General features: G+C 38.6%; 1 protein-coding gene across 9 annotated transcripts in view; it reads right to left on the bottom strand.

Annotated features, from left to right (window-relative positions):
• atp11c (ATPase phospholipid transporting 11C) overlaps positions 1-24,904 on the bottom strand; it is a 76,133-nt gene that overhangs the window by 17,729 nt on the left and 33,500 nt on the right. For 8 of the 9 annotated variants that reach the window (XR_008302040.1, XM_053235650.1, XM_053235645.1 and 5 more), the window contains exons 4-28: positions 23,404-23,484; positions 21,523-21,630; positions 19,074-19,202; positions 18,679-18,767; positions 17,501-17,551; positions 17,088-17,152; positions 16,366-16,447; positions 16,130-16,280; positions 15,789-15,986; positions 14,237-14,407; positions 13,415-13,605; positions 13,263-13,334; positions 11,045-11,118; positions 10,843-10,946; positions 10,452-10,633; positions 9,488-9,754; positions 8,480-8,657; positions 8,265-8,367; positions 7,772-7,917; positions 7,615-7,674; positions 6,692-6,819; positions 4,231-4,366; positions 4,068-4,133; positions 3,848-3,951; positions 3,354-3,510 (exon numbers count right to left, since the gene is read on the bottom strand). Coding sequence is in view for 8 of the 9 variants with exons in the window: in XM_053235650.1 (XP_053091625.1) it covers positions 3,354-3,510; positions 3,848-3,951; positions 4,068-4,133; positions 4,231-4,366; positions 6,692-6,819; positions 7,615-7,674; positions 7,772-7,917; positions 8,265-8,367; positions 8,480-8,657; positions 9,488-9,754; positions 10,452-10,633; positions 10,843-10,946; positions 11,045-11,118; positions 13,263-13,334; positions 13,415-13,605; positions 14,237-14,407; positions 15,789-15,986; positions 16,130-16,280; positions 16,366-16,447; positions 17,088-17,152; positions 17,501-17,551; positions 18,679-18,767; positions 19,074-19,202; positions 21,523-21,630; positions 23,404-23,484 (3,093 nt within the window). In the remaining variant the exon portion in view is untranslated. Of the gene's footprint in view, positions 1-1,140; positions 1,232-3,353; positions 3,511-3,847; positions 3,952-4,067; positions 4,134-4,230; positions 4,367-6,691; positions 6,820-7,614; positions 7,675-7,771; positions 7,918-8,264; positions 8,368-8,479; positions 8,658-9,487; positions 9,755-10,451; positions 10,634-10,842; positions 10,947-11,044; positions 11,119-13,262; positions 13,335-13,414; positions 13,606-14,236; positions 14,408-15,788; positions 15,987-16,129; positions 16,281-16,365; positions 16,448-17,087; positions 17,153-17,500; positions 17,552-18,678; positions 18,768-19,073; positions 19,203-21,522; positions 21,631-23,403; positions 23,485-24,904 lie in introns of all 9 variants that reach the window. The other variant, XM_053235646.1, reaches the window with a different exon arrangement.

Raw genomic sequence — 24,904 nt, 5'->3', positions numbered from 1 at the left:
GCCTTTTCACTGCTTACAACCGCTGAATCCCACAGACAGAATTAAAAGCCAGGTGGCAGTAATGTATTTACATTTTGTTTGCGATGTTATATTCTCTGGATGGATACAAGCATGCAAGAGAGGCTAATCACGGAGTGTTCTCCCATGACATAGGGAAACAAATTTGATTTAAAAAAATTTATTTAAAAATATATTAAATTAAATAAAATAATTATTTTCTTATTTTAAATAAATAAAGCGGTATTTAAAATAAATATTTTATTTTAAACATACAAATTAATTAATAATTTATTTTTGAAGCATGGAGGAAAGTTGGTGACGTCATGTGTTTGCCAGGACCTAAATGCAATTACTTACTGTAACTAATATCATCTACACTGTGAACACATCTGAAATTTCCAGCTTTGCAGAGATTCTTCATGGACAATGCGACTCTACTGTTTGTCGGAAGCAGTGAAAAGGAGGCTTTAGCATGATGTGTAAAATGAGGAGTTAAGGTTCCATATCACGCCATAATCTGACCTGTTCATTATGTAATTCATGTAAATTATACATCTCAATAGCAATACAGCTGTTTAAACTAAAGACCAGTGTGGGTTTCACGTTTATAAACACACAAAAAATATGCACCAACACATACACACAAACTCTAACTTTCAATGCACACACTCTTGATGATAGCCCACAGTAGCTGTGCATATAACAGTGTAGACTTGGCTGCGCACGCATGCAGGAATAATCTGTGCGTATGCGTGCTGCATTCACCGGATTGGGCATGCACAGACAAAGCAGGAGGCTGAGAAAACACAAACACACTCTGCAGCATTCTCACAGTGGCGAGCACACACTATCCAAAAGGACGTCCATCCATCACGAGAGCCTGAGCATGAACCCATGGAATTCTTTTGCATTCCCAAATACACACACACACACGAACAACCACCTATGCATTCAGGTTTTAAAAGAAGCCCCCCAAACATACATCTCTGGAACAAGTGCACCAAACACCAACCCAAGAGATTCTCTGGACTTCACACCCCAACAAATGGGGAAACAGACAAAGACAAGTATGGAGGGAAGGCATTCAGAACACCAGGGGAAGAAATGAACATAAACACAAAGAAGAGCAGGCCAAGAGACCTCAGTCACTCCAGGAAAAGCTGTGAGTGCTGGCAGTCTGCGACAGCATGAAGATAGTGGAGGTCCCAGAGGAAGGAAGCCGCTGCTTCTTCTACAGCAACCGAAACACACAGGAGGGAAATAGAAGGAGAAATGTGACAGGGAAAAGGAATAGAAAGAGTAAGGAGGAAGGAGAGTGAAAGAAAGAAAGAAAGAAAGAAAGAAAGGGGGTACAAGGAGGGAGGAAAGAAAAAAGGGGTTAAAAGTAGGCAAATTTAAAGTGTTTTTGGGAAAGCAGAAATTAAAACGATAGTAAAAATAAAAGGACAAGTAAAAAGATGGCCATGTCTGGCCTACAGTTTCCTGTACATGCAACACCATCTTCTAGAAGAAACCTGTAAAATATCATTAATGAGATTTACACCTTCATTACAATTCAGAACCTGGGGTGGGATCATATCCAAAGAGTCTGAGAGCTCAGGGAATGTGACAGAGCAATTTTAAAAAGAATAAATAAATAAATATAATAAATAAAATGGGGTATTATTTAGAGTAAATTATAATAGTGAGGAAAGCTTGGTGTGTGTGTGTGCAGTTGGGTACCTAACTCTTACTAATTCCATATAAGATATTCAGGTTTATACCACTGAAATCTTTAATCTGTTTGGTCTGAATCTGTCTATTAATTTTCTATAGCAGCACGGACCTGACATTAGTGCCAGAGTCAAAGCAAAACACAGGTTTATATTAAAGTGCTTGTGCTAATACATCATTGCTTCTAAAGGACCAGGTAATTTACCAGGACTTGGAGGACGCTAACAACGAACAAATTAAAATATGTGCTGTTATTTAACAAATAAAATCTTTGTTTTAAAAAACATCCTTTAAGGAGACATTTATTTAACATTATGAAAGAAGTCTCAAGTGTCTGCACTTTGTAAGTTTTCCACCATGGGAAAGTGTTCAGAACAGAGGACTTTGTGCTTTTTTGTTTCCCTGTAATATGACAAGCTGTTTTTTTTTGCTTTATTAACATCAAGCGAGAGAGAAAAAAAACTATTTACAGCTGCTATAATGTAAGTAGTAGCAGGAACTAACTTGTTTCGCAAACATTACTCAACATTAAATGTAAATACGAATGGACAAAAAGTATGAGTGATGTTCATTATGATTAAAAAATGGTAATAACTGGCAAATTGCTGTGGTCTAAGACAAATAAAACACTTCAGGGCTTGATGTTACATAATATTTAACTCAACAAATCACCCCACATTGTTGTTGATGATTTTCCTACACCAGCACACCCAGTCATGTTTTATTCTTTACTTAATGGAATAAGACACAGATTACAACTACACTGAGAACATTATATCTCCAAAACATCTGCCATATAGAATAAATATATAAAGTGTCTCTCAGTTTTTAAAGAGAGAAACACAAGTGGATATACTGGCAAAAAAAAAAAAGAAAATGGTGAGAGGAAAGATGTGAATATTTATGAAGTTTATGTTGTATTACAATTTCATATAAGTAGTGTTAAATTATGCTGTGTCACTTATGGAGCTTCTCTTTTATAATCCAGTGTAGTGATGATGGGTTATTTAATCATCTTTAAATTACAGAATGATCAGTTGGGCTGTTTCTCAACAGTTGGCCATTTTATTTGACATGCTTGAAGAGGCTGGAAAGGCTGTGTGTGAGGGAGCAGATCAACTCCATATGCTCTCCTCCAGACTCAATTAAATTAGGGCTGGTGATTTAGCTAATTAGCAAATGTCACTTTTAAAAACGTTCTGAGTGCAGGGTCAGTCCATTAGATGAATTACGGTACGTAAAATCATGAGTTTATGCTGGTTACAGTGCGGCTCACTCTGTGTTTGTTAGAATAGTGGATAATGACAATACTGTACTGGCTGATATGGTGATATTAGAACACACAGAAGAAGAGAGATGCTTAAAATGATTCTACGTTTCTGATGCTTGGTCTGACTGCTCCGAGATGAAGAGAAAGAAGATCAAGAGAGAATAAAAAATGAAAAGAACAAAGGAAAACCAAGGGCAAATGGAATTCCAGTTGATGATGGATGTTCAAAGTGTATAGTTACAAAAGTAGAACATAATGAGATATGCAGAGGATGGATGAGAGACGCCACGAAGAATACAGGCTGGAAAAAGATGAAATTTAATGTGGCTGACAGGTTATGAAAGGGGGAAACCGAGAAAGACGGAAGTACCTTTTGAGCGCGAGGGCCTTTGGGCTTACGCAGGACTGCCAATAGGATTTCGGGAAGAAGACTGACGAGGATGAGGAGGATGATGACTAGCCAGGCAGACACCGAACTAAGCATGTTAGCAAAGACAAAGTACATCCGCTGCTGTCTCAGGAATGGCCTAGAAGAAAAAGAAAGTTGATGGGAGCATGGTGGCATTAAAGCAGGCATGTACAAGTAATCTCTTATATAGCACAATTCAACATGCGTAATATTGGACAAATATTACTACCCCTGCACTCATTAGAAATACAGAATGCATAGCTACTGAGGAGTCATTTTTCTGTAAAATAATATTTTTTTAACATCATGACAATATTGTAAAACATGATAAAAGGTCAGGTAGTTAGCGTGATATGTCGTTAATATCAGCATAAGACCCCTAACATATAGAAATCAGGATGAAACATTCAGCAGTAAAGAGATTAAGCTTTATTCTGCTTTCCACATTCACTCACCAGATTATGCCTCCCCAGAAGAAGCTGAAGAACACATAGAAGGCCAGTGAGCCCCAGATCACAAAGTGGTTGAGCCATGTCCAGTGCCGTGTGTCCAAGGCCAGCTGAAAGAGAAAGAGAAAGCAGAAAACCAGTCACGTACATTTCATTATAAAATACACAGGCAAATCTAAACTGAAGCAAATAATCCAACAGATATTTGCTTGTTTCCAGGGCTAACCTTTAGTGTGACAGTAAAAACAAGGACTGTAAAAACTGTTGTTCCATAGGACCAATTTCCAAACACCTGACAAGAAAGCAGAGAAAAGTGAGGATAAAAAGGCCATGCTATTGCTGTACACAGCTTGAAGAACTGTTAAACAGAAGCCAATAATGACACTGACCTGGCCGTTGTCCTGCAGTGCTGGGTTTGTGTACAGATATTTAACACCAAAGAAGAAGAGAAGCCCCTGGAAAATCCCCAATATGGTCCAGTAGAGGAAGGGACCCCACCGTAACATAGCGTTCTTTGCTATCTCCCTACAGAAAGGGTGAAGAAATCAATTTAGAGAATAAGAAAAGAAAACTGAACCCTATACAAACCATAAATTAATACTATTATGTCCAGAACATAATCTACTCTGAAACATACTCCTAATCTTGGAAGATGACACGTTACTCTTATGCATTAAAAATGTCCTTCACAGTTACATAACTTAAACCAGACCAGAGCAAACTAAAGTGTGTCTTATTTTCAGAGCTCAGACGAAACTATAGAGTTACTCTGTTAATTTCACTTGAGTTGGACATGTGGCTTACAAGTGTGCTGGAAACAGAGGCATGTCTCAGCTACGCACAATTCCGAACATTATTTTTATAATAAAATGATAAACTCCATCTAGTTAAAGTGAGCTATAGCCACAGCAGATGACCGCATGGTCAGCTTATCCATTAAACAATGGGCATTACGGTTTTCTTTAGGTGTACAAATGAACCATTTACCAATTAAAAATGAAGCATAACAAATTAATTAATTGGATGGGTTACATCAAACAATATTTTATAAGCTGGCTGCCGATGAGCATGGGTGGAACCCATACTGTTAAACTGAGAAATTTGCAGTGATCACAAATTAACACAATTATCACAACTAGGTTCCTTTCTGCAGTCTGTTCCTAACAAACAACTTTAATATATACTATATGGCCAAACGTATATAGACACCTGGAAAATCAGACCCGTATGTGCTTGATGAACATCCCTTTCCTAATCTGCTAAAACAGCCTCCACTCCACTTCTGAGAAGGCTTTCCACTAAATTTTGGAAAATGGCTATGGGGATTTTCTCATTTAGCCACTAGAGCATTAGTGAGGTGACGCTGATGTAAGGTGATCATCCACTGATGTCAGGTGAGAATGCCTGGCACACCGTCGACGTTCCAGTTCATCCCATACGTGTCCAGTGGGGTTGAGGTCAGGGCTCTGTGCAGGCCACTCGAGTTCTTCCACACCCCTTTCCACAATCTTAATGCTACAGCATACACAGACATGCTAGACAATTGTGTGCTTCCAACTGTGTGGCAGCAGTTTGGGGAAGACCCATACTTTTGGCCGTATAGTGTATTTGCAATATACTCTATTAGCCTATCAGTAAATGTTTATTTGAATTGTTGCCTTCTTCTCATTTGTGTATTATCGTAAGCCTAAACTGTACTGTTTTAAATTGCTTTTATACTATTACGCATTACAGTAAAAAATGAAATCAGCTTTATCAGTCCACATTTTCTAGCCCCCAATTTTTTGGAATTAAAGGCAAGTGCCTAATTTAAAGGGTGTGAACTAGATGCAAAAACCACTGTCCTAACACCTATTGTTCAGTATTTGGTAAAGCCAGAAAAATCAGCCAAATCAGCGGCTTGAACTGCAAGCAAGTAATTTTAATAATCTAAAGCAGACCAGAAATGCAAGATAAGCACCAGTGTTGCATGATTCTGGATGAAATTTCCCTGCACTAATGCTGCGTTTGTGGTGCCTTGTAAGATGTAAATTGCGAGTTGTAATAATGTAATTTCTCACTTTAGCACACTCGACATGAAAGCGTGTCATTTGTTCGCTCTTTCAGGGCAGGTAAAACTCATAAAAAGCTACTTTAACTGCACTTTTACAGTTACAGGCCTGAGTGGCTACTGGTTCTGTACTACTAGTGAACATCAAACATTCATGCAACATACTGGATGGAAATTGCAGCACAGCAACAACAACAGCAGACAATAGCGAGTAGCTTGGCAACAAGCAGCGATAACTCTTATGTTGACTATTACCTTTTCAAAACAGCAACTGGCATGGCCAATGTTATAGATGTAACCAAGTATATTAACTAATATAAAACCAATACTGCTCTAGACTAATTTAAAAGTAGGGAAGGGGTATTTTTCACTGTTCACAGTGTGAGCGGCCACGTTGATTTGACGTCACTCAGTAAACAGGGAAGGAACTGGTAGTTGAGAAGACTTTCACCGGTTGTAGGCGGGGAATTATAAGTGGCAACTTTGCCTTGAAAGCAAAATATTGCCATAGTTTTTTTTAATTGATTTGCCTACAAAAGTTGCAAAATCTGTATGTGACCGCTTGTTTGGGTCCTTTTTTTAATTATAGTTGATTCAAAATTTTATGTGGTTCGTAAACTAAAAAGTTTAATCTTTACTAAGTTACAGCATATTGAGTGGAAGAAATCAGCTAACAATTTATCCATCAGAACACACTGCCACAAGCTTAACTGGTAACTGTACTATTATACTACAAGAATAAAAAACTAATTTAATAATGACAATAGTATGAAAAAAGAAGCAAACATTCTGTGTCTTACTTGTAGAGAGTAGCATTATGTAGCAGGACCTCAATGGATATGTGCTGCTCCAGCAGACTGTATGCCAGGATAGGCATGGAGGTAAAGCAGATGTTGTACATCGTCAGATAGGCTGCGTCATACAGGGGCTGGAGAGGGCAGGGATGGCAGGAACATGGCACCCGGGATTAATATAACAAAAAAGGAAAGTGTACATATACACACACACACACACACACACACACACACACACACACACACACAAATATTACCATGAGCAAATGAGCAAAGAAAGCCAACTCCACAGCAAGAGTAAAGACTCTGGTTGTGTGGCCACATGCAATATATATATATATATATATATATATATATATAAAATTTATTTTTTCTTTTTTTTTTTTACACTACATACATTAAACTCAGTGTATGCTGCAGGGTAATGCCTCTCTCATTTTCATTCATTCAGTCAGAGCATGTGAATGCACTTTCCATCTCCAATTATTCAATGCTAATATTATGGATGAGTCAAAGCACCAAACTAGAAAATGACAGCCAAAAAAAATTGTGGCATTAAATATTTAATACGTTAATATTAACTTTAGCAGCCTTGAGATACACATAAGATAATTTGCTATAATTGCTGACGGGTTTTTGTTAGCTATTTTTTGAAGCCTGGTAAGGCCAAAGAACAGTCCAAAGGAAAAAAAAAAAATGGAATTAGTCAAAACACATCAAGCATATTTTTTGCTTTCGGTCAGCCAATTGAGGCAATGCTGTTCTTGTTTTTGAGAAAACAGAATACATTAAAACTAAGTATTTTGGTGTTCTTAAAGCAGTCCAGAGACGTTACATACATCACACCACATTCACTAGGGACCAGAGAGAAGAAGGAAATAACAAAGGGGGAAGTGTAGACAGGAAAAGGCTTTTCTCAGAATGCCCACCTGTTGGGAGCAACCACAGAAGAACTGGTACAGGAACTGAGGTAAAATGAAACAGAGGTTCTGAGGACAAAAGGACAAAAATATAAACATCTGCTCAGGACAAAACAATAAATCATGATGTGTGGTATGCTATGAACTGTCGAATTCTTTTGTCTACCTTGTAGAAGAAGTACTGCACTAGATGGGCGATGCGGACGTAGTAGAGGTGGCCGTGAACTAACAGCAGCTTCTTTAGGTGTTTCAGTTTAGGAATGGCATAGTCACTGTTTCTGACTGCCTGCCTCCCCTCTTTACCCTTTATACCTGCAAGACAAGCAGAAAGCAAGTCAGCCTGTGAATTTGAACAGAAGCCTCTACACTACTGATGAAATAAGACACTGAAAAACCTACTTTAAACACATCATCTTTGCGATATCAACAAGAAGTCAACAAGTCTGTGGCCAGTGTTTTAGCTATGAACTGTGATGTTCTGTCTTCATATTGCACCAAAAAGATATTCAAGTCTTACTTCTGTCTTTATTTTCTCTTGATATGTTTAAGGTGATAATTTTTGTTTCCATTTTGCTGAACTTGTCCACCAGGCAACTACAGATAAAACACTAATAGCCCAGAAATCTGCTCCTTCTGGGCTAGTGATTTGTAGAACTTACCAATGCCCACATGAGCCTCCAGGATCATGCTGACATCATTGGCACCATCTCCAATGGACAGGGTGATGGGAGAGCCTTTAGAATTCTTCACCATTTTCACTATCTACAAAGTTTAATACAAATAAATGTATACAGTATTTTCAGCATTACTCACTTAAAGATCCATATAACTGAGACACTGTGTGCCCTTTGTGTGTATGTGCTACAGGTCAGACCTGTGCCTTCTGCAGTGGTGCCATGCGGCAGCAGAGCACAGCTGTGCAGTTCTGGCAGATCTGCAAGAAGAGGCTCTTATAGCGGCTGGAGTTTGTATCAGGAGAGGTGTTCATTACTAAAGACAGTGTGGCTCCGTCTATGATGAAGCCGTACTCCTGACTGGCCGTGGACCAGCTCCTGAGGGAGACACACACACACCAGGTTAAAAAAAAGTTTCAAAGTTTACGTTCTTTCTTAAGATACAGCCTCTGGATAACAAATGCTCCAGAGCTGACTGTGCATGGATACACAAATCCTTCAGAAAATCATAATTAATCAGACCGTCTTTTTACTCTACTGCAACAGTGCTGGAAAACTGGACTGAACTACAAAAGAGCAGCTTTGGTATGGCATCGTCTTATAACTTTCTGATCATAAGACCTTTATTTTAAGCAGATGCATTTTTTTAATATGTTTTATGTAGTTGTGTATTTAGATTTTTTTTTTTTTTTTGAGTACAACAATTGCCCTTAAATTTTATTTTAAGTGGGTTTTGAGTAAATAGGTTATTTATTCTATCTATTCCTCACTAGAAATAAATGTGTTTAAATGATTATCTGTGCTAATCACAAATACACTAAACATGCAGTAGATAGATATAAGGGTTGTAAAATGACAGATTGTTCTTTTAAACTTAAAGGATATCAAAAGTGTGTATTAAAATATCTTTCAGCTGCTCTCAAAATATGCCATACACATTAACGTTTCACCGTTTGCACTATAAAGTGCCAAGCCATTGTCAGACTACAGACATCACCATAGCACAGCACCATATTTTACCTGATAAAATGAAAAATTATAGTTTGTAGGCTGAAATTGTTTCATCTCAGCTTTTCATAAATCAGAAAGCTATTAACTGCCTAATTCCTTTGTTTGTGGTACATACAAGAAATCAAACTCCACAGTTTCCCTGTAGTTGCACAGTGAACCCCAGTTTAAACCGAGATGTTTTTATCGAGATTGCAGACCTGGTGATTCCAGCTTTTATGGGTGGTGCGTCCTGCACTGCCCTCTTGTGGTAGTCCAGAAGGAGCTCATGGAGTCTTTCCTCACGAGTCCTCCCTCCCTCCTCCAGCGTGCGCACAGTCAGCTCCAGCAGCTCTGTGCCACTCCGGAACAGGCGGCAAGCATAGCATGTGGACTTGGCCGTCTCCATCTTGTCTCCAGTGAGAACCCACACTTTCATCCCAGCCCCATGTAGGGCTTCCATTGTCTCGGCAGCCTCTTCCTGCAATCTGAGAGACAAAAAGGGAGAAATATTCAACACTTCTGGAGAAAAAAGCAGGTTTGGGAACTCACATATGACAGTTATGACTCTATATAGGGTGGAACAGTTATGGTATGACAACCATACAATACAAGATCATGGTTTTCTGTACATCAGTTCAACATTTCCAGAAGATGGCATTATTAAATGACCCGTAACACTGCAGCAGCTACTACTAACTCTTATATATATTTTTAACTGACATGTTAAGAGGATCACGCTAAGCTTTAAGCTTTCAACAATGCAAAAAACTGCATTCTGTTCTTTATACCTGATTTATTTGTTCTATAAAAAACTAAACTCTTTAAAACACCAATCCTTGTAGCACATTTTGAATAGGCTGTACACAGAAGTAATGTTTACGTCATGAAATTATTTATTTTTAATTTATTATCTATTTTGCCTTCATGGGACCCTGTTGCACTTCATGTACAAGAGCATAATAGAATTTATATTTGTATTTGTTTATATTTGACTTGAATGGTGGATGAAATGGAACAACCTATCACAGTCTAACACAGACTAAAGTTCCTAAACTCTGTAAAAACATTACCGTTTTGCTGATGACTAAGGGGGCAGAGTCTAACTAGCACACTATTAACTGCCTGCTATGCACGTTAGGACACTGACCTGTGTTCAGCTGCAGTGCATGTTGAGACACTGACCTGTCTTCTACTGCTGTAGCTCCAATCAGACTCATGCCAGTCTCCACCTCGTTATACACAGCCATGAGCTTCTCCTCACGATCCTGCAGAGCCAGTCGAGCTTCCCTTAGACTTGCGTCTGCTGCAGCATACTCCTCTGGGCTCAGCTGCTTATAGGCCACACACAGGGTCCTGTAGCCCTCCTACAGACGCAGACGCACACACGCAGACGCACACACACAGACGCACACACGCAGACGCACACACGCAGACGCACACACGCAGACGCACACACGCAGACGCACACACGCAAGCCCACTCTGAGTGTTTGGGGTTTTAAAGGTGTTTTTGAGTTTTTCCACTACCTGACATTTACTGTAGAATACTGTGGAAAAGTTGAGAGAAAGGTTACCGTAGCATTGCGCTCAACGTGCATGCGGATTCTGTCCACCTCATCTGGCATAACTCTGGGAAAGATAGAGGAATCTGCCCCTTTGCAAAAAAGCAATGTCTCACCTGAATACACAAACACACAGAACAGAACATTCCTTCACCAATTTTACCTTGTTTAAAGTTCAAAAGGTAAGGAAATAATTAGCTACACATTAACTTACCCGTCTTGGTCCTGACTATGACACTCATTCTCCGCCGCACAGGGTCAAAGTTGAGCACATGAAGCAACTCATATCTGTGCAATTCAATAAAAGGAAACGATAAAGACCATGAACTACCTTTATCATTCGCCGTCCGTTAAAAGCAGCACAGATTACTCACCATTTAGTACAACAGAGAATGCGAGCATAATTGTATAGCAGCCTGGTAAACGTTTGTAAAAAAGATTTTACAAAATGACATGCAAATGTCATTACATAAAAAAAGTTTATATATATATTTTGCCAGTTTCTAACCTTGCCTAAAATCATGTCGGGTAAGGAGACAGTTTAACCAATGTGATAAAATGCAGTCAGTCTGTCTAAACCTTGATAACTAAGTGTGCTTTTCTCACACAGTAAATGTCACACTTTCATAACTATGGATAGCTATGGCTTAATCAGTTCAGTTTGTAATCAGATACCAGCTGCCAAAATGTCACATCAGACAAGAACACTTAAGACACTCTGCAGACAGCAGCAGACAAAGTTATAAAATATTTAAATGACATAATAAAAAAGTAATTAATAACAAGAAATTTAGTCAACAGAAGACATCTCACTGAATTAATCAGCATTTATTTCCTCTTCAATGTTAGCACGAACAGGTGATGTGACAGAGACTGCTGCGGATGACGCTTATGATCAGTGATAACTCATTTCTCATTGTAAAATTGTAATTCTTTAAAATTTGCCAGCAATGTTTTTCCAGATAGTAGATTAAGTTATAAATATAGAGTTAGGCAGGGTGTCTTATACGTCTTTTCACTTTAGGGGATAACCAGACTTTAAAATGCTATAACTTTACTTCTGTACTTCTGATACACTTTATGGCCAAAAGTTTGTAGACATCTGACCAGAACATCCTTATGTGCTTTCTGAACATCCCATTCCAGATTTAGTCCCCCCTTTGCTGTTATAATAACCTTCACTCTTCTGGGAAGGCTTTCATTAGATTTTAGAACATGGCTGTGGGGATTTTCCCATTCAGCCACAACAGTATTAGTGAGGTCAGGCACTGATGTCAGGTGATGAGGCCTGGCGCGCAAATTCGGTGCTCCAATTCATCTCAAAGGTGTTCAGTGGGGTTGAGGTCAGGGCTCTGTACAGACCAATCAAGTTCTTCCACTCCAATCTCAGTAAACCATGTCTTTATGGAGCTCACTTTGTGCACAGGGGCATTTTCATGCTGAAACAGGTTTTAGCCCCTTAGTTCCAGTGAAATTATAATGCCACAACATACAAAAACATCCTATACAATTCTGTGCTTCCAACTTTGTGGCAAGGGTTTGGGGAAGACACACATATGGGTGTGATGGTCAGGTGTCCACTTACCTTTGGCCATAGAGTGTATGTGCAAAAACCTGCAGTTTTCAGAACTATATATAGGAGAAAATATCAAAATTTGACTGTGTGAAGGGTTTTCCCAAGCTACCACACAATAAAGCTTCACCACTACAGTATTTTCCTGATTTCCACACACTCTGCTCTGATGCCATGCTGCATCTGTGCAACTTCATCTAATTAGAAAATGAACAACCGCTTGACAGATTAACAGTGAAATTCTTTAGAGCAAGATAGCAGGCTGGTCAGATAAATGTATAGTAAAATGACAGGAGGACCAAGAGGTCAAGGGAAGAATGTGAGGAGTCAGTAACAAGAAGCTATAATTCCATGTGGAATTTAACTCCTTATTGCCCCAGGATCCTCCCAAGCAGGTTCACACTTACATGCTCATAAATATATACTACCATTTTTTCTATTAGTTTTACTATCATTACTAATTAATACAGTATATAGTAGTTACTGAGCTATTTGCTTTCAGATAAATAACTGAATAAGTTGAGAATTTAAACGGTTAAGAAGGCATATTTCCAGAGATGCTTGTTGAGTTTTGAACTAATAAAACCTGATAAAGATTTGTAAAATAGACTAAAGTATGCCCCTGGGACTCGAATTTTAATAATAAAACAGTTTTTGACAGTTAGGGTGTTTGAAGCAGGTTTTTCCTATGAGTGTGAGCAATACTGTTAGGAAGTGGAGCAGAGAGCACACACCACTGAGCAGAATTTGAACTTTCTCAGCTTAGCTTAAATTCTCTGCAGCACATTATTACTAGAGCACTGTGTCAGTTTGGATTCTATACCACATTATTTCTGTGAAGGGAAAGAACAGCACGTACCCTTCTATCTCATTTTGCCTGTTCCTTATCTTCATCGTTTTACTGTCCAAACCCATGAAGGTGAACCCGTATCTGAGCAAGACAGAAGTGTTATTACATTGGTACAATTAATGCCAGTGATCCATGAACAAGGGTGAAGAGCACTGGCTTACTTCATGGCTCCTTTAACTAAAGCGACCTCATCTGGGGAGGATGCAATGTATCCTGTCTCGCCTTGCTCAGCCTGCTGGGAGTGTCCTCCGTCCAGCCCATCTATTTGGTCGCTCTCTATTTTGTCGATCTCATCCTTCACCTGCACTGTGTGACACAAACACAGAGCCCGCAGGAAAAGCTCTTCCCTCTCCTGAGAGAGAGAGAAAGAGAAAGAAATGACACATTAAATGTACACAACTGAAACACTGGGCACATGGAGGACACACACATCACAAGGACACAGCGGAGTTAAATGCTCCTAAAGGAGCTGTGGTGCATGGTGTGGAAAAAGACAAAAAATACAAATGGTACTTTTTTCAGAGCCAATATCAGGTTAACCAGCTGAAAAGCCCTCTATGAACACCTGAATGGTAGAAATGATCCTAGATTTAAAATAATTAAGTAATTACAAAGTTACCTTAGAAATATTGTGAATGACAATATTCACAATATTGTAATATTGCACTGTGTATGGCTAGTTTCTGTTTTTTTCAGGCTGATGTTCAGATTTTTTTCCAGCCCTGAAATTAGCCTCACGCCCTAACCAAAGCAGAGCTGCACAGCTTTCCTCCTTTTTTGTAAAAAGCAAACTGTAAGGCATACACAGTTGCCACAGAGGGAGTGGGGTTGTTTAGGAGTCAAGAAAGCTTGCTCATGTTTGACTGCAATTATATTTCACCATGCAGGCAGCAGAGGCCTGTGAAAAGTACAAACTGCTCCTTCAAACAATAATATAGGAAATGCGTATAAATGCACGGTATGAAGGATATAGAGTAACTCACATGCTCAGCCTTCTGATGCAGTTTATTCATTGGTCCATCCGTCACACAGAACCCATCCACCTCACTCCTGGACTCTGTGTCCTTATACTGGAAGCCATCTATACAGCACTCAATAAACTCCATGTTGTTCTGGGTCAGTGTCCCCGTCTTGTCTGTGAATATGTACTCCACCTGCAAATAACAGAGAATGAAAAACAGGCCAATGTCAATGTGAGGCCATAAACTCTACACTAGAGGTGTACATAAGGTGCCCTTGCTCCCAAAGGAATTCTGACCAATCCTGCCCACTCCGACAGAAAGTCTGACTAATCTCTCCCACAATTATTATTGTTCGCACTTGCCCACAATATTTTATGACAAACTTCGTTGGTTCTACTTATCAAAATATAAACAAATCTTCAAATGGTATAAGAAGGTCGCTTAGTGCTTACAACTTTTTTTTTAAACACGTTACATTTTGTTTTATGGTTACAAACTCAGGGATGTTGTTGTAATCATAAAAGCTGAGGTGCTGTCCAAACAGAAGCTATGAACTCTTTTGTAAGCGGAACAAAGTGAGACAACTAAATGCCCATTATAGGCAACTCCTCAGTAAGAACACAACTGATGTAACGCTACATAGGTTTGTTAAAGCAATATAAATTATGCATTCAGGTGAAAACAGGAAAACATAAAAAAAATCATGAATTCTGCTAAGCTGTGGACGGGAAGCAATATAGTCAGAATACTACATACCATGACAACTGATATATTAAATTCTAGTTTTTATGCTGGAATTCTCCTTTAAGACTAGACACAGACAAACACGGAAAGTAGTTCAATAAAGCATCACCCAGTTTCACTAATCATCTGTCTAACAATTCATGACTGAATAGTTCTCATGCTATGGAAAAACTAAAAATTCAGAGATTCTTTAAATCAACATTTTCATTCATTCTTTCATCTTTCATTCACTCAATAACAAAAAAAAAAAAAAAGAAATAAAAGAAACAATTGGTACAACTGTTTCCAAACAGTTAGCTGTTATAGTGAGTGATAACTGGTTTATAAAAGCACTGACACCTGATGATATCTATGATACTCAGAAAAGTATAAGTGCATATGTTAGTAGTACATCACAGTATTGATAATCTTGACATCTGGCCCAGACCTAATGCCCTCAACCCACTGAATCCTGGCTAAAAAAAAAAAAAAACAGCCCATTCCTCCCGGAAATGCAGCTGTGACAAAGTGGCTGATTACTGCTGGAGGATAATGGCCTTTTAGCTATTTACATTTATTGATTTGAACACACTGGACTGGATAATCTTATCTCAGAATTTACTATACATTTAAAGCACATTATTCTCTGACTTTACAAGATCTTATCAGATCAGCGTCTAAGACAAAACGTGTAGCACTGACACTGGGACTTTAGGCAACTGCATTAGGCAACAGACAACGTGCACTTCATGACCATAAGCAACTCTTTCAAAGACTGGTCACATATTACATCCCATCACACACTGTGAAAAAGTGTTGGTTTAAACCTTGAGCCCTGCGAAAATCTCACCTGCCCAAGCTCCTCATTGAGGTCAGAGGTATTAACCAGCGCCCCCTCCTGAATCTCTGGGTCAAAGAAATCCTTATCCCACGTGATAAAGAAGGAACCCAAGAACTTCTGCATCTCCACAGTGACATACATGGATACAGGGATGATGAAGTTGAAGAGCACCATGAAGGAGAGGAAGTCTGTAAACATCTTCAGATACTAAAAAGAAAAAAAAGAAAAGGAAAAATAATTTTCCTAGAATTCTGACTCTAAGGTAACACAGTGAAGAAGAAAAATGCAACAATAACCAAAAAAAAAAAAAAGGAGTTATAATAATATATGGCAAAACAGGTGCCACTTACCAAATAAGTATCCTTCTCCTTCTGGGTTTCGGGGTTGTACCAGGCTGTGTCAGGTCCTTCTCGGTTCTGCCAAATGTGCTTCAGCGTGGTGCACACCACTGCTTTACTGACCAGGATGCACAGATAGACCAGCAGGAAAGCATTGATGGACCTGTTAAAAGAAATGCACAGCAAAGTAAGAGCCGCCGCAACCCCACTGTCTGTTCAGCCAAGCTGATTCTTCTTCATCCACTTACTTCTCTACAGCTGAGCGTTTCTGAGACTTGCCCTGGTAGTTGAGAGCCATTTTTGTCTCCATACCTGTGTACACTGCTACACCTGGGAACAGATAACAACATGCTGGAGTTAATCCTCTTATTCTGTTCACTAAATAGCATGTTCTGTTAGCCTTGGTCCATCTCTTCTGATCAAAATTTTAAGTAACATAAACGATATTTACAGAAATGTATTGCATATATAGACTAAGGTTGATGTGTGTGAATGAGTTTGAGTGCAAAGAAAAGAGGAGGACAAATTAACCTTTTTTTATTTCATACTCGCATGTTAAATGATCAACATACTCGCATGTTAAATGATCTAAACATATTCACACGCATACGATCTGATTTCGTTTTTCGTTTTTAGACATTGTCGAGTTTCGAGTGTTCTTGTGTCTGCATGGGTTTCCTCTAAGTGTGAATGTGTGTGTGCATGGTGCGCTCTGATGGACTGGCGTCTCATTCAGGGTGTATTCACACCTCACGTTCAGTATGCGCTGTTATTCAAGATGAATCAATGAACAAATGCATTTCAGGTTTTTTTTATTCTTTGTTGTTATGTTTTTGTTTTAAAGCCTGAGCCAAGCACATATTGGACTTTCATATTGTAAATACCAACTCATTTTCAGTCTCAGTAAAAGTTTCAAATGGATTATTTTGACCCAGATAGAACACATGGGTTAAAAGAAGTTTGCACCTACCATAAATCTTCGTGGTGTTTTTTAAGGTTGCGCCTTTCAGGAGCAGATTCTCTGGACCCAAAGATCTAAATAACACAATAAACGCAGCGTTTGTATTACTGCAGACCATACCAGCAACTCTACGTTCATGTCCATGACTCACAACAATGTAGCAGAAATCTGGCCACAGTTAAGTGAGTATGTTTGGTGTGGGCTGGTCTTGTGAAGGACACGATGTGTGGGGATTTACAATACATTACTCACTGCTCCAGTGAAAATGACAAGTGTTTTGTAGCAGTGCTTGAGCAACGTAGCCTTCCTCTGATGTAATGTTTGTTTGACGATAGTCAGAGGAAAGTCTCAGAGAGCTGAATTGACTGAGATACAGAGGGGGATGATGTCAGATCTGGAGAGTAGAGCAAGGACAGCCTCACCTTACTGGTGACTCCTGATCGGGCTTGTAAATGTGCATCCGTCCCACAAACCTACACACGTGCGCACACACACACAAATCAGGTAAGCAAATAAACACACAAATGCACACAGTGACCTTGACATGTTCAAGCACTAAATATAACTGATCCATGCCTCCAGATGTTTTAAATGTACTGATCCATTTTTGCTCATGTGTAAGTCTTCATTCTATGCTCTAGAAATATCTGTACACTGTTATAGCAGTGAACCATGTATATGAAATGCACCAATTATAAACAAGACGCTCATTGGTTTTGACCCAGCAGTAAGGTGTATTGGCAGTGAGATCCATTTCTAAAAACTTCAAACATGCCAGAGGATATGTAGAACTTTTGCTGCTTAGAATTTAAAGTCACCTTGAACTTTATACAGCATAGTTTTATAATAAAATATTTTTGAGAAAATTTATACAAAATTTATATCAATACAAGATTTTGTCATATTTTAAGAAACATCCAGACCTGAATATTAGTTAGTACTGAAGATGAGAGAGTGTTTCTGGGTCATCAAATATGACAGCCCACCATGTTCCAATATGCAGTTGGAGGCCATGTAACACTAGTTTACCAGAGGGGAATAAGTGTGTGTGAGGGATTGGGTATGTTTTTAATTTGCAAATATGCACAGAATCTGGATCTCCTCATGTGGATAAAAGTCTTGACACTTCTGTGCCTTTTTCTGCTTTACATCAAGCAATGTATTTTTCAAAAAGAGAAAAACGTAGGTTATTTAAAACAGGTTTTTGGTGACTTTAAAGGGCTCTCTATGTTCTGGCTGAGCTGATGCAGTGAACAAAACCTGACAATGGGGGGAGCATGAGAGCTAATCTACTTGGCTGCGAGCAACGGGAAAGCACAGATTTCCCTAAAAACATCTAATGCTTTGTGTGGTATGCTTGTGCTCACTGTGGCTAATGTGACTGATTATACACACAGGAATCTATAGTAGCATTGAAACTCCACTGTTTCCTCCATGGTCGTCTAGTCAACAATGCTTCTGATTAAAATCAACCCAATACTCTAAAACCAGGACCATTACCAAGAGATGCTGGGTTCATCTGAGGTTAACAACAAAAAAAAGTATTTAATGTACTGAGCTTGTGCCAGCATATGTTGCAACACACAAGATGAGTTCATACTTGTAGAGGTCAGGCTGGGGCTGCTCACACTCGATGGTAGCAATGAGAGACTGCAAATTCTTCTCTGTATCTGGCACAGTGTAATGTGTCTGAAAGAGAGGCCGAAAGCGCGACAGAGAAATCTCAGTATAAAAATCTCCATGCAAAATGACTCGTGAAAAATACACAGATACGTTCGATAAAGGCTCAAGTGCAGGGAGGAACATGACAAGTTGTAGAATGATAACAGGATGTGGGTCAACTATTTTAAGAACCAGAGCAATTGAGTGAAAAAGCAGCTATCTGGGCCTCTGCGCTTCATCTAAGCTGGAAACACACAGCTAATATAGGCACAGAAACATAATGTCCATTAATAAATCTATGACCTACGTCATGGGAAGTGTTAATAAGCTCACTTTATGGTTGGACTCTCCGTCCAGGCTGGCTGTGGTGACGAAGCACGTATCATCCTCTCGACTGGAATGCAGCAAAATGAGGTCACAGGGAAAGGTCTCATCCTCCACAACCTCCACTATATCACCCACCTGCAAAGTAAAAACCATCCAACCATCATGTGATAAATTTGACAAATTAGCTGGATTTCTGCATGGATGACTTCGAACATATAACCACCTTGCGTAGACTAACAAGAAGAATTAGTTTAGCCTACTGTACTAGCATAAGCCATAGCCAAATACTTTCTGATCAGTCTGTGTAGTACAGCACTGTATGGTTCTTTCTAGTCCTTTTACAGATGCAGACTGTTTCATACATTTTTGAGCTGCTCTGCTTTAACAGCCTGTTAACAGATCATGTTACAGAATTTAAGTGGGCTTAAGCGCTGACTTCTGTTACATATCATTTTCTCCACAGATGCTGACTGACTCCTTAGTTTCTGTTCAATCTCATGACACAAAACCCCACCTCTTTTTCGGTTTTAGATAACATAAAGATTACCAGGCACTGTGGTTTAAAGTTTCTTAGTACAACTAGAAATTCACTGGTTCATCAAATTCTGCAGTTGGATCATGTCCTAGAGCAGCAACAAGTTTCCCCACTGAGAAGAGTTTTCTGTTTTCATATGCACTGGTATGATTTATCCACACCTATCTATAGGTCAAATTTTTCAAAAAAAACAAAAAAAAACAAAACAAAACAAAAAAAAACATTACAGAAGTGATCTGGAACAACTAGGTTGGATTCAGGCGAAATTACTTGTACAGGATTATGTCATGAAGAACACAAAGCAAAAAGTGTGTATTGTTATGAGACCAAATTCAGACTCTAATTACCCTCTTTTCATTATCATAAAAGTTTTTTTTAATTATCATGTTTTTTTTTTTAGAAACAATTTGTTATGGAAAAAAACACAGCAGGCTATGTTGTTATAAGAAATGAATTCATGATTAATCCTTATACCATAGCAATTTTCGAAAGATTAAAATTTTTTATTTAATTACAAACAGGTTATAGTTCTGTAATATTTGTTAAAAAAAAAAAAAAAAAACAGTTCTAAATGTTGTGGAATGACAAGTTAGTGTGGATGCTGTGGAATGACGAGACAAGTTAGTTTGTGTTCACACTTTTATGCTACAACAGCTATAAACAGTTGTCCTCTTGAAGTTATTAATACAGAAAAGCCTGTCCTGAAGACTCATGTGGTGGAAAACGTACTGACAAATTAATTACAAAGCACTGTACCATTACAGAAAACTTTGATGATACATTCAATGACATTTTTTTCAATCTGTTTTATTATTAGACCTGGATTATTTGCAACGTTCACCATACAAACCCCTGTGAAAGAGCTGTTACTATAGAAACAATAACGTAATTAGAACGAGCACATTAATATTGAACTACAGCTGGCACTACTGTCAGAGCCGTGCTGTTACAGACAATTAATCAACACCTTCTAACCAATCAGATTCAAGAATTCAACAGCTTTATATATTATGACATCAGAATACATTTTAGGAGGCGCTGATGCAACGGGTTCACAAACTTTCTTCCTCACAATCAGCGCTTGAAATGAACACTTGCCAATTCTTGAGTAAAGTTTGGCTTTGGTGTGTGACTAAGTTAGTGTAAGATCTTACAGTGCTGCTCATAACACAAAAGTCCTTCTGTATTATGGTCTTAATACATCATTGTTATGCGATGACTTCATGTGCATGGGCATTTCTTTTCTTAGACATACAAATATAGATATGAGAATTATTTTATCTACTCTTAGCTTGAAGAAACATGGATAGACCAAATGGGGCATAGTACAACTGGTGTGAAAAGACTGGATCCAGTAACCAACAATACAAAAAGAGTGTGAAGAGGAAATAATGATGTTTCCATGAAAAGTAGAAGAGACTGATGAGTGGTTTGCAAGTGGTTTGGAAGTGCAATGTTACAAACACATCTTTCGCAGCTGCATGTTGCTGTCTGTTTTAGAAATGCAGCACTTTTGTAGTTAATACTTGATTCAGAAGGAAGTAAAATACAACACACTCATACATACAACACACTCATACATACAACCCCATGCCCTTGTAGTACTGCATTAGTTTGGTCCAACAACATATAATAAATTAATCATTTTGATCCATTTTTTATTCCTGAAATGTAAAATGTATAGAGTTCCAGTTTGCTGGCAGCGTTCTGGTTTAAGAGAATGCTGAAATAATTCGTCATAGTGACCAGTGAGCTACAGAGTTCATTTTAAACCACGGTTTTACCAGTGCTGCAGTTCATCAGTAAAAACAGCTTACAGATTGCACACAAGCAAACATAGTCCTCCCCTCCCTCCTCCTCTCACACACTCACAGACAGACAGAGGACAGTGCTGGCATGGGTGCAGTAGCTGAAAGGTACCTTGATCTTCTCGCTCTCCTTTCGCGCTGGGTTACCGTTCTCCAGCACACTCACTTGATACTTATTCACTTCGTTGTCTGCTTTGTGCCGCAGCCAGTCCTCATAACCCTACAGAGAGAAAGAGAGAAATATAGAGTGAGAAACAGAGAGATCATGATAAAAGGAGTGTGTTTGTGCATAGACAAAGGAGTACATAGAAAGACTGCAGTGAGCTATAATTTGACTCTATTTGGGCTGCCTAATTAAATCAGGACAGAGAGTGCAAACACATAAAAATTGCAATAATAATAAGAGGGAAAACAGTCACACACACAAAAAAAAGTGTTGGTACACCGTATGCAGTTAGTCTCCATCCTAAGTTAGAGCCTGGTGTTTCTGTATTTCTGGAAGAAAGTGCATGTCTCTATTTTGCTTCTCCTCAGAAGAGCTCAGAGCAGCGCAGTGAAAAAAGTTACTATTGAAATAGCAGCTTTGAAGCTGTGACTGATACTGTGTTCGAACCAGAGGCGTAGATTTTATGGCAGTTCCAAATGGTTATTTGTGAGTGGTTAACATAACACACATACAGCCTAACATTGTTGTGTGCAATAAATGTGATATAATGACGTTCATAAAAGGTCAGCGAAGTCATCATTCAGATTCCAGCATATTTAACCCCGCTTCCCGGACACCCAAATAAACACTTGTTTGTTTAGTCACAGCTGATACAGAATTAGCGGGATTAACCAATTGGGATCATGTATTATTCCCATTCCTACACCTACTGGCAAGCTGGCTGCACCGTGAGCATAGGCATATCAATGGAACATGTTTGGGCCTCTTAGATCCAGTGAAGGGAAATTATAATTCTACAGCATAAAAAGACATTTTACACAATTGTGTGCTTCAAAGTTTGTGGCAATTTGTGGAAGACACACATATGGCTGTGATGGTCAGGTGTCCACAAATTTTTGTCCATATTAGTGCATGTCATTTTTCCCCTAGTACTAGCATGTTATTTTAATCAGTTTCAGTGGAACTGACATAAATGTTCTAAATATGGCAAGACTGGTTGACGATATATCGTGTCTTAAATAATTAAATGACAAATTCTGACTGCCAGCTAAAATGCATGAGCATGCCACATTTATCAATTTATTTGTACAGATCATGCAGTGATTGTTTTTAAAACATTCCCTCATCCCTGCTCAAAATTAATTCTCTACGCCACTGGTTCAAACAAACGCCTCTTCTATGGAAGGTTTAAAAGACTCGCTTCCTTTTCAGACAATTTGTATCAGAAATAAAAACCAGCAGGATGGTTTTGGATGAACCCCCACAAACTAGCTGTGACATGAGGGCTTGTAGCTTAACTGTGTAAACACAGAGTTAGGAAAGACAACCACGAGATATTCAGTGGAGAGTACTTCAATGAAGGCAAGTGGGGGAAAAAAATAAAAAATACAGTGCCCTTTCACAGCCCTTTCTGTTTAATATTTTATCAGTTTTGCTGGAGGATAACAGATTTGCTGAACAGTCAGTCATCTAACAAGCTTTAGCGGCAGGAACTGTTTTAGTTCCTGTTCAAGAGTAGGGTGCTTTTCTAAAGACCAGGAAGTACTGAGGTGGAGGTGTGGTACTGATTTTTAGTGATAGCTTAAAGACAAACAAAACCAAGCCTCTTATAACGTTAAGGACCTCACAGACCTGCTTGTAAGCGACCAATTGAATCCTCTGTCAATGATACAGTCAAAAAGATAGAATCTGTGAAACAGCGATAAGGTCTTGACATGTGTGTCAACCTAACTGAAAACGTACTCAATTCATTGTTTGTGAAAATGAGAGTATGACAAAGATAGAGTTCAGTTAGACAGATGTAGATAGAGAGGATGTTGTGGTCACCTGTTTGATAGCTGTCACTGTTATCACAAAAAACAGTGGTAAGCCACTGGTCACAGGGCTGGTTGGGGTATCCACAATAACCTACATAAAGACATGAAAAGATACAGAGTGCTGTGATGTTAGGAGTATACTCATGTCTCACAAACATCAACCAAAAAACACTTTAAAAAAAAAAGCAATACGCAATGTATTATTAATTCACTGTGCATTGTTTATATGTGAAGATGACTTTATAATATCACAAGATCATATTTCTTTAAAATTGCATTTTACTTTTACAGGAACATTTGTGTGCAAAATTAAGTCAGATTTGGTATTCACTTCAGAATCATCATCATACTGTATGTCAAAGGTGTGAACAAATCATACATGCTAACTGTGTGATAAATAAATAGTGTGAAATACCGCAATGTAGTAACGTCTGGTGAGCTAGTTTGCTGATACAGACTAACAGAAATGTATGAGTATATGATCATGTAGCACATCGTGTTTGCCCCTTGAAAAAAAGTCAGCAAGACTTTGACCAATCGTTCGACTATAAGAATTAATGTAATCTTCGTATTGCATGTCAAATACAATATTCGTGCCTGACTAGTGTATTATTTTCTCTAGATATGTTTAACCTCAGGAGACCAGGAGAGTATGCATGTTACACTATACTGTATGCATGTTACTGTTTTCACAGTATAATAAGCTAATCTAAAAATAGTGTGGTTTCATGCTATCACTATTAACTGAGCATTTAAAAACACATATGATGGTGGTGAAAATTAATGGAAAAATGTATGCATCTTAAAATGTATTTTAAGACAAAGGTCTCTTGTGTATATAATGAAAAAAACAATAATAATGAGAATGACCTTTCCTAAAAATAATGACACCCTCCTATATTGTAAGTAAAACAGAAGGCAGTGGGATTTGGAATGTTATATTTATAACACTGAGGTGTGGTGCATTGCATAAACAGCTGACATATCAAACGAAAATTGTTATTTTGCAACAGTCAATAAAGAAGTAACCATTTCTTAGGGTTGTTGAACCTCCTAGTCAGCTGAACAACTAAGGCTATAAAGGCTATCATGTCTAATAGCTTAGACATGAAATGTCCCACCTGCCAGAGCTAGTGATTTATCCAGCCCTGATATCATGTCTCCTACAAGCTTTACTTCACCTCCATCATCTCAATACACACACAGCATGCTGCTTGCAAAATGGAAAACTAAATTTGTATTCACAGACCATGTGTATTCCCATAAGCCATGTGTAAGGTCAGCTACAGGCTGTGCGGCACACAGGAGGTACAATAGAGGTGTGTAAGCGGATAGGAAACGTCGTCACCATGGCATGTGAACATGGAGCAGTTGGTCACACTTCTCTCTCTCTCTCACACACACACACACACACACACACACAAACACAAACGTGTTTCAAGGTAAACAACCCCAAATTGTTTTACTATCTACACTCTCATGCACATTCACAGTTAACAGCAGTCTGATCT

This window comes from Pangasianodon hypophthalmus, chromosome 7 (genome assembly GCF_027358585.1).
Source record: "Pangasianodon hypophthalmus isolate fPanHyp1 chromosome 7, fPanHyp1.pri, whole genome shotgun sequence".
NCBI lineage: Eukaryota > Metazoa > Chordata > Actinopteri > Siluriformes > Pangasiidae > Pangasianodon > Pangasianodon hypophthalmus.
This window is presented reverse-complemented; position numbering and strand designations above follow the sequence as displayed.